This window comes from Hippopotamus amphibius, chromosome 9 (genome assembly GCF_030028045.1).
Source record: "Hippopotamus amphibius kiboko isolate mHipAmp2 chromosome 9, mHipAmp2.hap2, whole genome shotgun sequence".
Taxonomy (NCBI): Eukaryota; Metazoa; Chordata; class Mammalia; order Artiodactyla; family Hippopotamidae; genus Hippopotamus; species Hippopotamus amphibius.
The window spans coordinates 121,298,915-121,313,854 of NC_080194.1; the positions used below are offsets into that span (position 1 = coordinate 121,298,915).

At 61.1% G+C, this 14,940-nt stretch overlaps 1 protein-coding gene across 7 annotated transcripts; it reads left to right on the forward strand.

Moving 5' to 3' along the window:
- Positions 1-151: 151 nt before the first annotated feature.
- PIGQ (phosphatidylinositol glycan anchor biosynthesis class Q) lies at positions 152-14,031 on the forward strand. Of its 7 annotated transcripts, none has more exons than XM_057695509.1 (12): positions 152-278; positions 3,407-4,105; positions 5,828-5,959; positions 6,097-6,217; positions 7,732-7,858; positions 8,164-8,317; positions 8,433-8,544; positions 9,143-9,223; positions 9,777-9,891; positions 11,343-11,399; positions 11,766-11,827; positions 12,667-14,031. In XM_057695509.1, exons 2-12 carry the CDS (start codon positions 3,417-3,419, stop codon positions 12,817-12,819), a joined length of 1,803 nt encoding a protein of 600 aa, XP_057551492.1. In that variant the 5' UTR covers positions 152-278; positions 3,407-3,416; the 3' UTR covers positions 12,820-14,031. The 7 variants fall into 7 exon arrangements, 6 of the variants coding, with proteins under 6 accessions (XP_057551492.1, XP_057551493.1, XP_057551496.1 ...); XR_009047467.1 differs by lacking the exon at positions 152-278 and adding an exon at positions 288-919 and having other exon boundaries at positions 8,164-8,321; positions 12,667-12,738; XM_057695510.1 differs by lacking the exon at positions 152-278 and adding an exon at positions 288-919.
- The last annotated feature ends 909 nt before the right edge of the window (positions 14,032-14,940 follow it).

Sequence of the window (14,940 nt, forward strand, 5' to 3'; positions counted from 1 at the left end):
GCAGCAAGGGCGCTGCGCGCGGGCCACCAGCTCCAGGGACCGGAACGTTGCGTTCGCGGAACGCTCGGGCGGGGTCCGGCGGGCAGTCCGGGCTCCTTTGGGGGCGGACCGTCGCGCGGCAACGCCAGGAGCGGGCGGAAATGGGGTTTGTGTCCCGCGGCGCGGCCGCGGCGGTGCTGGGAACGGCGCTCGCCGTCGTCTGCCCGGGCCCGCCCGACACGGTCCCCCAACCCCATCTCGACCCTGCCAGCCGAGGGCGCGGCCCCGGGGAGCAGCCGGTGAGCACTCGGGGGGAGGGCCAGCGTCCGTGCGGCGCGACCTTGGGAAGCGCCCCCGCCGGGCTGTGGGCCCCCACTCCCTCCGCGGCGGCCCCGGGCGCAGACCAGAGGGTCTCGGGAGCCGCCTCCCGGAGCCGGCGCAGGCCTCTTGCCTCTCGAAGCCTCCGTTTCCTCATCCGTAAAATGGAGACGCTGCCGGCCGCTGGCCAGGGCGGGCCTGAGACTTGGGAGGGCAGTGAGGCCCGGCCAGCCCCTCCAGGAGCGAGCCCGTCCGCCCAGCCCCGGGTTTGAGGCCTGGCCGCGTGGATGCTCTGACGGGGAGTCTGGGCCCCTGCCCTGTGGGGTGAAGGGCGGCCGGCCGGTTATCTCTGGACCGCTCCAACCCGGATCCCGCTGTGGACCCTTTGGAAGAGCGTTCACAGACAGTGGAACTGGCTATCAGCGCTTTACAGTTGTCCTTGACTGCAGTACAGGGCAGTCAAAAACCAGAGCCCTAGATTCGTGTCCATTCTTCTGAAACGGGAGGGGAAGAGCACTTTTTACTGTTGTTTTTTAAACACAAACACATGGAGTAACAACGAATTCTTGTGAGTCACAGAGGAGCAGTGACCAGGAGGCTCCACAGAGGACAGTTTTAGCCGGTGAGATGTCCCTGGCCAGTCATAACTGGACTTTTGCCCTGAATCAGTTCTTGCGGAGGATGAGAGGCTGTCCATTTCACAAGATAGCTGGTTGAGTTCAGGTTGTGTGGGGCGGGGCGTCCCAGAGACAGACTGATCTGGAAGGGGCTGGGTCACAGGGAACTGGGTGTCATTCATAACACAGGCAGCTTTCCCAGGCCTGTGCCCTTGTTTTTATCACAGTCTTTAAAGATGCACACAGTGCCGAGTTACTGCCCCGCTTTCTCCCATCTGCACCTCTGCTATCGATTGCCTGCTCTTTCATCTTTTTCTGGCTGTCTGATCTGAGCAGACTTCTTTGTGTTGGTCACTCCCAGAGGCTGAGGTGGGGGTGGGGATGGGAACTTGCCCCACGATTTAAGAGTTCTCTCTCACTATCCCTCGGATGGGAACACCAACCTCTGTCCTCCACTCTTCCCCAGACATGAGGAGCTTTTTTTCTCCTTCCTTTTTTTTGTGGGGGGGGGTCAACTTTGTAGATGAAGCATAAAACACACAAAGAAAGTGCACAGATCGTATGTGTACAGCTCAGTGAATTTTCTGAAAGTGAACCCACCGTGTAACCAGCTTCGCCCAGAGCATCTGCTCACTGTTAGACCAGTTGTGCTTATTTTCTGATGGTAGCTATGGGCAGTTTTCCTTAGCTCCTGTGAAAGGAGTCCCCAGGCAGGGTGTGATTGTGTCATTTGACTGAGCTGGTGGGTCCTGACAGGCTGGTACTGAGAGGCTTGGACAATGCTGACTGGTTCCCTATGGTGGTCACCAAGCCAGGCACATGGGACCCTCACAGGCAGAATTGCTCTCTCCCTCTCCCACAATGCCTGTGCAGAAGTGTCAGGATGACAGGGTGGTCCTTGATGCCTTTGCCAACGGCCACAGGGACTTGGCCCGGGGCTGCCTGCGGGCTCCAGGCTTTTCCCTACCGATACCCATGTTGCCTGCTCTCTCTGGTCTCTGAGGGGAGGGGCATTTGGGAGTCCGGCTGCTGCTGGACTCAGAGGGACCCTTTTCAGTCAAAACTCATGGGTGGGAGAGGCTTCGCCGCTCCATTCCCGCTCTGGACTACCTGCAGGGAAGGAAAGCACCTACACCAGTTGCCTCTTAAGCCCTGGGCGTTTGAGACCCCTCCCAGAGCCCCCCTGACCCTCAGGAAAGGGCTCCCTCAATGCCACACCTCCCCAACATGTGTGTCCCTCTCTCTCCCCCTTTCCCCAAGGGCCTGGTAAGCACTGGGCCCCCAGGGCCAGGCTCAGTCTGAGGCCTATGTCCCTCCCTCAGGTGTGGCTCCAAATTGGGGGTCTTAGCTTAGGGCAGCTGCTCTGTCCTTTGTGCTAACACAGTGGGGTCATTAGTGTCTAGGAAAGGGTGAGCTCCACGGCGAACCTTCACCAATGTGAACCTCCTGCCCGTTAGGCCCCATCCGGGAGGGCTCAGTGGGAAATGAGGTGCTTGCTGAGAATCTACATCCACAGTGAGCTGACTCCTGTGCAAGGCAGGGCTCACAGTCCCACAGGATTCAGAAATTGCAGCCGCTTGGGGATGTTCTTGCTGCTCAGAGGTCATGTGCAGGCTGGGAAGGCTGGCATCCCCTCAGCCATTCTCCAGGGCTAGAGAACTTCTTCCACACCCATTTCTAGAACACTACCTGGTTGGGGGAATAGGTCCTGAAGGAGGTGCTCAGCTGTGACAAGAGGATGGGGCTCCCAAGGAAGGATGTGCACAGCTGCAGCCTGGAGGGTTGGGGTAGAGGCAGAAGCCCCATGGAGCTGAACCTGTTCCCTGAGCACCAAGGCTCCCCCTGGGGTCTCACTGGGAAGGGAGGTGGACTTGGGCACCAGGCATGTCCCCAGGCGTCTTTTGGGGCACCTGCACCAAGGCCCACAGCTGCCAGCTGTGTGCACGCATCTGATTTCCCTCAGCTCAGCGGCAATTTGTTTAAATGTTCACCTTTATTCTTGCTACCTTAGTAAGTAAATCAAGGTTTGTTAGATTTTTAATTTAAATTACTTTGTTAATGAGATTGTAGATTTCTCCATGTGCTACACATCAAAAACTGATTGGTTCCTTGAAAACAAAAATTAAAGCCTTGTGCTGAGCCCCACACAGCCTGTGAGTAGTGCTGAGCAGGTCACATGACCTCACCTGTCTCAGCCTTCTTGTGTCTGGAGGGGGAAAGCGTTGACCTGCCTCAAGATGGGGGTGGGAGTGGCCTGGGCCTGTGCTCACAGCAGGGGGTGGGGACATGGACGCAGACGGACAGCCCGGGCCCCTGCCAACCTTGTGACCAGACCCAAAGCTGCGTTGCCCCCACCTGTGGGCTCAGTGGCCATGTGGATGTGTCTGTCAGGGTCATGTGTTGGCCAGGGCCTGCAGCCCTGGCACTGCCAGCCACCCTGGGGCATGGTGGCAGTGGCAGAAGCTCTGAGCTGAGCCCCTCCTCTCTTCCAGTGGCCTCGGCATGGTGCTCAAGGCCTTCTTCCCCACGTGCTGTGCCTCAGCGGACAGTGGCCTCCTGGTTGGACGGTGGGTCCCGGAGCAGAGCAGCGCCGTGGTCCTGGCTGTGGTGCACTTTCCCTTCATCCCCATCCAGGTCAAGGAGCTCCTAGCCCAGGTGCAGCAGGCCAGTCGGGTGCGCGTGGCTGTGCTGGGCACCTGGTGCCACCGCCGGCAGGAGCCGGAGGAGAGCCTGGGCCACTTCCTGGAGGGCCTGGGCACCATCTTCTCCCATGAGCCCTGGCTCCAGCTGTGCCGGGAGAGGGGCAGCAAGTCTTGGAGCTGCAAGGCTACCCGCTGGCAGGGGCCTGCCTCCTCTGCCGCCTCCGGCGAGGACCAGGTCATGCTCATCTTCTACGACCAGCGCAAGGTGCTGCTGTCCCAGCTGCACCCGCCCGCGGCCTTGCCCAACCGTCAGGCTGGGGATGCCACGGCCAGCGCGGGGGGCCTGGCTGCTGTCTTTGACACAGTGGCGCGCAGTGAGGTGCTCTTCCGAAGTGACCGGTTCGATGACGGCCCCGTGCAGCTGAGCCACTGGCAGTCGGAGGGCGTGGAGGCCAGCATCCTTGTGGAGCTGGCCAAGTGGGCAGCGGGGCCTGTGTGCCTGCTGCTTGCATTCCTGCTGTCACTCGTCTCTGCTGCCGGCGCTTGTCGGTAGGTGCCCCTGCAGCCTGGGTGGGAGAGAGTCGGGCCCCTGAGGCCTAGCCCACTCCTTGGTGTGCAGGAGTCATGGAGGCCTAGATGGCCCTTCTGGGGCTGCCCCCCCCCCGCCGCACCCTGGCTCTCATCCTACACTCCCTCCCCACTGTGGCTCAGAGGACACCCGGTGGTGGCTGCTGTCCTGGTGCCCCTCACTCCCAGGGCAAAGCCAAGCTTCCCGGCTGCCACTGTGGTTGCATGAGACCCACCAAGTACAGATACGTGGTGACCCTCAGACAGCTCAGGCCTCTAAAAGGGGAATTACATGATGAACAGACCCAGTTGTCACCTCCCAGAGGCCACTGTTTGCCCTGCTGGGAAGTTGTTTGTCCTCCTGCAGACACACAGGCCCACCTGCTTCTCTGGCCCCAGCCTCACAGGAGAGGCAGCCCTGGGAGGCTCTGGGGCAGCAACCGCTCAGCTGTGGTGCTTGCTCTCTAGAATCACTAGAACACTCCCAGCTGTGGGCCTGGTCAAGGGATTTGTAAAAGCCCGCAGGGGCCCTGGGGATGCTGGCAAGTTAACCACAGCGCCCCCTCTCTGTGAGAAACCACCTCCCCAGTAGCACCTCGTGGTATGAAGTTATCAGAGCCCCTAGCCAGCCCACCAGGGCTCTGGGAGCTCTTGGGCCTGTCCCTGCAGAGAGACTCCAGCAGCTGTGTGTGGACAACACCTTGGCTTGTGGGAGCTGCTGGGTATCTCAGCCTGAGGGGTAGGTTTCAGAGCTTCACGACCCCTTGGAATGAATCATGTGAAAGTGTGTCTGGGCCTGGGTGCAACTTTGGGAATAGAAGGTCCTTTGCTTTTGTCAGCTCTCAGAGGACGCAAGGAAAGTTATAAACTGTTCATGTGCCCCAGATCCCGATCTGCCCCTTAGGTCGGCAGGTGCTGGCCATTGGCAGTGGTCAGGAGCCCCATGACATCTGTGTGAGGATGGCTGTTGCTGCAGGAGCTAAGCCTCAGGGGTGCTGCCCAGGGCTGGTCTGAACCTTGGGGAGACCCTGCATGGGGGTTTCTGTAGCCCATATGAGAGAGACTGCCTTCCACTGGACTGGAATGCAGGGTGCTGTGTGGACCACATTTCACTCTTGGAACTGGGTCACAGTCACTTGGTTGAGGACAGAACCTTCAAGGTTAAGACCTTCCTTCTGAGGGCCTGAGTGTGGTCATTTGGTGGTTCTGCAGTTTGCATGAGCCCTTTGGGCCCCTCCTGCTGGCAGCAGGGCTCTGGGTGGGAGCCAGGCTCTGAGTTGCTGTTGGATGCTTTCTTTACCTTTGCTTGAGAACATCTTCCCTCCACATCTGCATGTCTGTGAAGGGTCTGGTGCTTCCTTGCCTCTTGAGAGACCAGTCTTGTTGTGCAGTCAGATCAGTCGACACCCTTGACATGGTCAGCTGTCCGGCAGGCACTCAGCTTCAGTGCCTAGAGTCAGCACCTCGTGCTCCCAGTTGAGAGTTGTGAGCGACCTCGACCCCCACTGGGCTGCCCACCTGGGCCTTCCCTGCCGTGTCCCCACCCTGCTGAGTTCAGGAGTGTGGCCACTGGTGTTTGGGGGCAGCAGGGCCCTTGCTCTAGGCATGTTGAGGGGTATTGGCCACGGCCAAGATGGTCCCTCCCTCCCTGGTGAGCAGAAGAGCGCCAGAGGACCCGAAGGCCCATCCTTCTCTTTTCCGCAGGGTGTTCAAGCTGTGGCCGCTGTCCTTCATCTGGAGCAAGCTCTCCACGTGCGAGCAGCTCAGGCACCGGCTGGAGCAGCTCACGCTCATCTTCAGCACCCAGAAGGCCAAGAACCCCACCCAGCTGATGAGGTGCGGGGCCTGACCTGGTCTCCACAGTGGCCAGACGTGCCACAGGCCCAGCCCCTTCCCTGCACCAGGCCCGCCATGCTGACCCTTTCTGGCCACGCCACCCTCACCACTCACTCCTCTTGGACCCCTCCTTCCAGGAAGGCCAACACGCTTGTGTCTGTCCTCCTCGACGTGGCCCTCGGCCTTGTGCTTCTGTCCTGGCTCCACAGGAAGGACCGAATTGGGCAGCTGGCTGACGCCCTCATCCCTGTGGCTGACGTGAGTTGGTTGGGGTGGAGCCCAGGCTAGACTTGAACACCTGGTTCCCAGGGGTAGGGGGCAGGGCCCCTTCTGGGGCAGCTTGCCCCTGACCCCAGGTAGGTCCCCTAGGAGCTGCTATGTCTCACAGAATCCATGGGGCTGTGTGCAGACCTGGGACCTCCAGCTCCTGGCCTCTGCCTTCCCTTCCTGAAGGTGGCTGTGCCTGGAGTCCCCTTGTGTTGGAGGCTTGAGGGGGAGCCACCTCCCTGCCAGGCCCAGTGTCATGGCATCCCCATCAGCTCCCCACTGTGCATGATCGTTTCTGCTCTCCTGGCTCTTTAGGGTGGCTCACTTTCGGCCTGGACCCTCTGCACGGTCAGCTTTGTGGAGACCTTGCGTGCGTCCAGGGCTGTCTGTGTGGTTGAGCTCAGCTTCCCACCTGCTCCCAGCACTTATTCTGCAGCTCTCGTGCTGAGAGCCAGAGGTACCAGCTCATCGGCCGTGCACCCGAATTTTCCCTGCACGGTCTGTGCACCGTTCCCAGGGCCTGGACGCCACCCCAGTCTCCTCTGCCTTCCACCATCATCCTCCCACTATCCGGCTGTGCCGGCTCTGAGCCCCTTCATCTTCTCTGCCTCCTTTAGAGGCCCTGTCACTTCTGTTGGGAGATTGTCTTCCTGCCTAGGGCAGCCCCTTTGGTCCCTCAACCCCCTTCTCCCCCTGCCTCTGTGGGGGCCTCCTGGCCCTGGGTGTGGTCAAGCAGCTGAGGCCTGGCTGCAAGGTCCCTGTGGGCTCAGCTGCTGCCTGCCGTCATCAGCGTCCAGCCACAAGTATGCACTGGGCCTGCTGTGGCCAGGCCAGGACGCTGCAGGGCAGGGGCCTCCACGGGCCGAGAGCCCCACGGCTTCTCAGGGAGCCCTGGCCCAAGAAGGAGGAGAGAGGACCTGGGGGCTTGGCTGCTTCGCCCTGCTCATCCACGCTCTGCCTTTTGGCCAGCTTCATCCTAGCAAAATTGCTCAGAAATATAAATATTTAATTTAAAAATGAAAGCCTCTTCCTGCCGCCAAGCTCTTATCCTTTAAATATTAAATAAGCTCTATTTATAAAGATCATTCTGTTCCTCTTCTCGCTGCTCCTGACACGGCAGAGGGCTTCACCCAGGGCTGGGAAAGGCCTGCACGGTGGGTGGGTGGGAGGGAGGTGGCAGACTGTGGGGCAGGGGTGTCACTCCTGTGGGCTCAGTGTTGGTGATGAGGTCAGGGGTCCTCAGAGCCTGCCTGCCGGGGCTGGCACAACTCTCCTCCTGGGTCGCCCAGGACAGTGGTCGGCCCCCTGCTTGCTTGTGAGGGTCCCTCTGGCCCTCACTTGATGTTGTTCTCCCCCCTGCAGGACCCTCCAGCCCTCCCCCAACCTCCATCTGCTACGTGGGCCCCTGATGGGCTTGACCCCCTCATGCTCACTCAGGGTCACCCAGACAGGTAACCGGGTTGGAGCCAGTTGATGGACAGTGTGCCCCTCCTGTGTCCTTGCAGCACGTGGCCGAAGAGCTTCAGCATCTATTGCAGTGGCTGATGGGTGCACCCGCTGGGCTCAAGATGAACCGGGCGCTGGACCAGGTGCTGGGCCGCTTCTTCCTGTACCACATCCACCTGTGGATCAGTGAGTGCCAGTGGGCGGGTGGTCTGCCTCAGGGCTTCACCAGTCCCGCTGACCCCTACCTCGGCTCCTAAAGCCCATGCCCCCAGGGACACAGGCCCCGGCTGAGGGGGGCAGTGGGACCCAGCCAGGCCCTGTCCCCTTGGTCTCTGCTTCCTGTTGACCCAGCATCCTGTGTGTGGAGCCTTGCTGTGCTGTGCTGGCCACTCACAGTTTCCAGAAGCCTGGGGCAGCCATCCACAGGGTGGATTTGAGGGGACCAGAACCTTCCTGGGTGCCCCCCTGAAGGCTCACCCCCATCCTGCCAGGCTACATCCACCTCATGTCCCCCTTCATTGAGCGTATCCTGTGGCACGTGGGCCTCTCAGCCTGCCTGGGCCTGACAGTCGCCCTGTCCATCCTCTCGGATATCATCGCCCTCCTCACCTTCCACATCTACTGCTTCTATGTCTATGGCGCCAGGTGGGTATGTGCCCCCAACCCCACGTGCTGGCCCAGTGCAGCCCCCTGAGCCCTGGGCACCACAGAAAGGCTCCCAGGGTTACCAGCCCAGCCCTGTTGGTACCATGTCCTGCAGGCTGTACTGCCTGAAGATCCATGGCCTGTCCTCGCTCTGGCGCCTGTTCCGAGGGAAGAAGTGGAATGTTCTGCGCCAGCGCGTGGACTCCTGCTCCTACGACCTGGACCAGGTAATAGCTCCCATCCAGCTGCCCCTCCAGATGGGTCGGTGCAGCTGCTTCGATACGAGGGGCAGTCTCAGTCCTGATCTGTAGGGCCCCGGGGGCCACGGGGAGCTACAAGGGGCAGGGTGTACGCAGGGCCTCAGACAGGGCAGAACCTCGCTCCAGATGGGGATGGGCCCTGCTCTCGGGAGGCCGTGGGGCCGCAGGCGCTCGAGGCGACTGCGCACGGGGCCTGGCTCTGGCTCGTCCCATCAGCGTGCTCAGACTTGACACGGGGACCCTGAGTGCTGCCTTCTGGGGCATGTTTTTTCCTGCCTAATTTTCACCACCCTCCCGTCTTTGGCATATGGACTGCACACCCTGTCAGCTGGTCCTGTCTCCCCAACCTGTCTCCCCACGTGTCACCAGGCCTGGAGGTAGGCGTCCCTATCAGTAGTGGAGAGAGCTGTTCTGAGCGGGCTTTCCCAAGTGGTCTCAGGCGCCCCGTATCTGCTCAGTTATAGGACAGATTTGATGGCACGAGCAGCAGGGGTGTGGCCAGTGCTGGCTGGGCTGCAGCCCAGCCCGGGGCTCTCGCTGATGCCAGCATCCTTTTTCCCTGTAGCTGTTCATCGGGACCTTGCTCTTCACCATCCTGGTCTTCCTTCTGCCCACCACGGCCCTGTACTACCTGGTGTTCACCCTGGTGAGCCAAGGGCCGTGTACCATGGGGGTGCTGGGCATGTCACCTGGCCGATGGGCCTGGCCCACAGTACTTGGAGTGGTGACTGCTAGCGGGCAGCTATGGGCAGGCCGTCCACCCCTGCTGGCCACACAGGGTGTGGCTGTTCTGGACTCTAGACAGTGTGTGCTGGGCCCTGAAGTGGGCAGGGGTCCCACCCTGGGGGGACACCACCCACTACTCCTCTGGGCCCCTCGGCTGAGTGCACAGCAGGCAGGGGTCTCCTGTGGTACAGGGGCGGTGAGTGCAGATAGCAGGAGGGGAGTAGCCCCCAGGTGGCCAGGCCTAGGGGCCAGTGGCAAGTTTCCCTGGGCTGGAGCATTACCTCCTCTGACCTGGCGGGAGGGCAGACTGCTCCCATCTGCGGCTTCTCTGCCTCCTTGTGCTCAGGCCTCAGGTTCAGGGCAGGGTCCTTGCCCTCTTCTTGGGACCCATCGGGCTGCTCTGCTCAGTGGCATGCAGCATGGCTCTGGCCACAGTCCCAGGTCAGAGGCCCTGAGCACTGTCTGTGCTGCAGCTCCGGCTCCTGGTGGTCACCGTGCAGGGCCTGATCCATCTGCTTGTGGACCTCATCAACTCCCTGCCACTGTACTCGCTTGGCCTCCGGCTCTGTCGACCCTACAGGCTTGCAGGTGGGTCTGTGCATTGGCTGGGCAGTACACCTGTGGGCCCTGGAAGCAGCCGTGTGCATGGGGGACAGGAAGGACAAGACTCTGGTCCCTGGGGCGTGAGCTGGAGGGAGAGGCCCCCCGCCCTCAGATTCAGAGGCTGCACAGGTAGCCCTCCCACCTGCTCAGCCTTGCCTGTGACGAGTGTGGATGTTTGCTCTGAGGTCTGTCTGCAGTAGTAGTGAAGGCAGTGCCTGAATGTGGCTCAGAAAAGATGTGTTGTGTGTGGTTGTGTGGAGCTGTGTGTGCCTGCTGGTGCCCCTTCAGCTGGAGGGGACTGGCCAGGGTGGAGGGTGCTGGCTGGCTGGAGCTGTGAGACAGGCGTGCCTCCTGCCCCGCCCCCAGCAGGCCACTGCCTTTGGGGACAACACTCACCAACCCAGCTGCCCCCGCCTTACCCTCTATAGGCAATACCCCTGTTTGCACGCTGACAGCAGCCACGGGTTGGCTAGATGCCCCTGACAGGAGGCCGTCCACACAGCAGGCTTAGGGAGGCCTGACCCAGGTGGTCACAGAGTTATGGGTTGGCCCATTTGGTTCAGGGGCTTTTTTTTTTTAATTAATTAATTAATTTACTTATTTTATTGGTTGTGTTGGGTCTTCTTTGCTGTGCGCGGGCTTTCTTTTTAGTTGCGGGTGAGTGGGGGCTACTCTTTATTGTGGTGCACGGGCTCCTCATTGCCATGGCTTCTCTTGTTGTGGAGCACGGGCTCTAGGCGCATGGGCTTCAGTAGTTGCAGCACATGGGCTCAATACTTGTGGCTCACGGGCTCTAAAGTACAGGCTCAATAGCTGTGGCGCATGGGCTTAGTTGTTCCGTAGCATGTGGGATCTTCCTGGAGCAGGGATCAAACCTGTGTCCCCTGCATTGACAGGCAGATTCTCAACCACTGCGCCACCTAGGAAGCCCCTGGTTCAGGGGCTTTGAACATATCAGAGAACTTGGGGAGTTCCTGGCACGGCCCTCAAGCTGACCAGCATGCCCAGGAGGCCCTGGACTGGTTTGCAACTGGCAGCTCAGCTGCACACCAGAGTTCATGGTGACTGTTCCCAGCCAGTTCCGAGTCAGAAGACATGAAAATGCCTTTTCCATGGGCTTTGGGCCTCGAGTCTGCCTGCTGGATGTCCTCAAACCCCCTTTCCCAGACACTTTCTTCACAGACCCCAGGTGGCGGAGGCCAGGGGCCCATCTGTAGTGCTGCCCATGCTCCATGGGCCCTCAGCCCCCACCCACACCTCAGCACGCCTGGACCAGGCAGGTGGAGAGCCTGAACCCGACACTGTCTCAGCTCACAGCTGGAGTGGAGTCCTTTTAACTTCACGTAAAAGGCCACAGATACCGCCTCTTCTCTCCACTGAGTTTGCCTTGGGGCCTCTTCATCAATTGATAATTAACTCCTGTTTCTCCTTTCAAGAACCTTCCGCCTTGGGAATCCCCAGGCTTGGGAGCCCACACTGCAGGCCTGAGCATGGTGGGTCCCTGAGTCAGCCGTGTACACAGCAGTTGGAAGGCACTGAGATGCCAGCCGGGTGCTCACCACCCAGAGAGTGCCTTGTCCACTCTGGGAAAACCCACGTCCTACTCAGAAAGCAGCACAGCCTGTTGTCGCGGCTTTGGTCTCTCAGCGCAGTTCTGCAGGAGGCCCTGACGAGGGCCCCGCAGCAGCTCCAGGAGGCAGACGGGGAGGACAGGGGTGGAGAGGCGAGCTGCTGCCTGGGCAGCTGGCAGCCCTTGGGAGTGCCGCTCAGATCAGGAGCACTGATGGGGGCGGCCTGCAGGGCCCCAGGAGCCCTGGCGGAGGCTGCTCTCCCTCATGGGGACCTTGTTCTCCTTACAGCCGGCGTGAAGTTCCAAGTCTCGGAGCATGAGGCTGGCAGGCCCCTCCGCCTCCTGATGCAGGTAAGGCCTCCACGCAGCCCTCATGCTGCTGCCTGCCATGAGGTCACCCATGTTCTGGGGCATGTTCTGTGCCACCCTGGGTGTGGGCCTCACAGGCCCAGGTGAGGTACAGGCAGGAGGGCCCAGTAGAGCTGAGGGGTGGGGCCCTGGTGAGGATCCCCCACCCCCAAGGCTTCTGGGCACCATGACCCTAAGTGCCTGGAACCTCCCCCAGCAGGGCCCATGCATGGGATCCCATGTGCTGTGCAGATACCCTCGGCCACCCAGGGCTCCTGCCTGCTGGGCCCTGCATCCCTGTCTCCTGCCCTGGGCCCCTGGACTATCCTTCCAGGTGAAAAAGTGCAGACTTGGTGAAGGCCTCAGGACACACAGGCCTACTCTGCTGGGCTCTTGTATCTTAAGCAGTCTGGGGCCTGTGCTGCGGGAGGGAGCAGACCAGTTGCCTGTGGCACCTGATGCCGTGTTGGCTCCAGGCAGGCAGGGTGGCCTGAGGGGAGAGGTCAGATGCTGAGGCAGCTGGGCTCGTGTGGTTTTCTTGGGATGTCCTGAGTCCTGCTTGAGGAGGCTTCTGGGAGCTGAGTGAGTCCTGGAGTGGAGGGGTCAGTGCCCTGCAGCCAGGCCAGAGCAGAGCACACCTGACTGTGGCCCAAGCCTGCCTCCCAAGCCACTTACTCAGACCCCCGTGTACCCCAGGCACAAGCATGTCTGGCACAGAGCTGGCCCTGCCCCATGGTTATCCAGCCCAGGGTCTCCCCACGAAGGCCTGCCAGGCCTAGAGAGCTGGACTCCCAGGGAGTTGGGGGCTTAGTCCTGGCTGACTGCTGCCTTTGTGCTTCCAGATAAACCCCCTGCCCTACAGTCGCGTGGTGCACACCTACCGCCTCCCCAGCTGTGGCTGCCACCCCAAGCACTCCTGGGGTTCACTGTGCCGCAAGCTGTTCTTCGGGGAGCTCATCTACCCCTGGAAGCAGAGAGGGGACAAGCAGGACTGAGGGACCCCGGCCACTGGCCCACCTAGCACTGCTGCCTGCCAGGGTGTCAGGGCAGCACAGGGTCCTGCTCTTTGCCTTCCTGCCCCTGGTTGTTTGGGGCCTCTGCCCACCCTGGTGGGACCCTGCCCGTCACGTCTTTTCCTGACTCTAAGGTCGTGGCAGTGGTGACCAGGAGGACGTAGGAGTGGCCAGCGGGTCAGCGGCCCATGCTCCAGCACCAGCACGTTTGCCTTGGGACCCCCCTGCTGATCTGTTATGATGGCACAGTTAACCTGGTGCCCGCCTGCCCCAGAGCCCCATCCTGCCCACTCCCCAGTCCACACCCAGACCCCAGGAGGGGGTACAGAGCCCCACCTCTGCCCACTCTGCCTGTTCCCAGTGGGGTGGGCTGGCAGGTCTTCCTCGCTGCTCCCCAGCACCCCACCCTGTTATGGAGTGGGGGGTCCCTTCCCAAGGTGCGCTCAAGTGTCCTTGAGACTCTGGCCCCCAACCATCTCCTTCCCTGGGGGATGCCCTCCTAGTTCCCCAGTGCCTTCCAGCTGTCTCACTGGAGCCACAGCCAGCCAATCTTGGGGATCCAAGCCGCTGCTGACTCCCAGCCCAGTCCAGCAGCTCCAGGAAGCTAGGTGGCAGCGCCCCTCATACCTTGACTCGCCCAGGGCTTACTTGCTGATGCTCCTGGAGAGACTGCTCTGCAGGAGGAGCTGCCCACAGGCCTTTGGGTGTCCCTGTGTGAAGCCAGGCCACATGGGGTGCCCAGAGCTGGCAGCAGAGACCCACCCACCCGGCTACCCTATTCCTGCCCTGTACCCCTGCAGATCTTCCATATCACTCACTGGCTTCTCGCAGAATCAGGCAGCTCCTGGGTGGACACTCCTGCAGCCCCCAGGGAGGGGTCCTAGCACTCAGACTGCATCTGCTTGCTGGCCGCAGTCAGAATCTGAGTGTGGGTGTGAGCCCCGGAATCCCCAGAGGGAGGAAGCCTCAAGACGCTGGTGGTGTCACATGCGGTGTGTTATTGTGAGGTCAGAGATGTTCATGCTGTAGGCAGCGGGGCAGTGCTCCCTATCCATCCTGGGCACTCGGAACCGTCCACTTCTGCCACCCAAGCTCCTTGGCCTGGGGGAGTCCCCAACAGCCCAGGGTCGGGCAGGAGGGGTCCTGGCTCTGTCTTTTCTGCTCGGACAATAAAGCCTCCCACGTGTTTAGAGTGCGCCACTCTGCCTTCCCATCACCATGTGGGCAGTGGGTCTGGGGAGCGGGACAGCTGGCCCCCACTGTTTTCCCCGAAATGACTAACATGCCTGTTTGATGCCAGGCTGGGGGGCACTGGGCCCCCTGTCCTCTGGAGCAGGCCTCTTTGCAGGTCTGGTGGGTGGGTGTGTAGGCTCTGGTCCCTTGAAGATGTACTGGTGTGGATGGATGGACCCAGGGCCACTCACTTTCCAGTTTTGGCCTTGCCCTGGCATGAGGGGCTCCCAGGGCAGGGCTGGGGGCAGGGGTGCAGGCCTCTCTGGGAGCAGGGGTGAGCTTTGATGTATATATCACCACCTGAAACCTGTGGACTGCATGCAGGAAGGGGCACTCCCAGATGGACTCTGCCTGACCTGCAGCTTCCAGGGACCCTCAGGTGGCTTCCTCTGTGCCTGCTGTCCTGGTTATGGAGGGGAAGGGTTGGAGCCCAAAGAGATCACTCAGCAACTACCAGGCCTGCATCATCACTGAGGGTCAGCAGAGGGCCCCACATGGGTCCTGGTTGGCAGGACCACACCCCAGAGCCTGCTGAGAAGAGCCTCCATCACCTGCATTTCTGGGGCTGCCTTCCCGGTCACCAGATGCCAAGACTTGGAGACAGCACGTGGGGCCTGCCTCACCTCCCACTGAATTCTCTCCCCTGCTCTGCCCAACCGGCTGGGCAGTGGTGGCCATGTTCCAGGCCTTGTCTGGCAGTTGTCACTCTTGTGCTGGGTGCGGGGCTGCCTGCCCATTTCCTGATGGTCAGCCTAGGCCTGGTACTAGAGTTGGCCAAGGGAGCCCTGGTCACTCCAGTCACTAGCAGCCACCAAGACATGCCACCCGCACGTCCCAGGCTGTTCCCATCCTGTCTGTCATCCCTGGACC

Bases quoted from the DNA above. Each gene is read 5' to 3' on its own strand.
- PIGQ (XM_057695509.1), top strand. From the start codon at position 3,417: ATGGTGCTCAAGGCCTTCTTCCCCACGTGCTGTGCCTCAGCGGACAGT. The intron at 6,218-7,731 runs GTGAGTTGGTTG...GTGTCCTTGCAG, and splicing joins CCCTCATCCCTGTGGCTGAC to CACGTGGCCGAAGAGCTTCA. The intron at 8,545-9,142 runs GTAATAGCTCCC...TTTTCCCTGTAG, and splicing joins GCTCCTACGACCTGGACCAG to CTGTTCATCGGGACCTTGCT.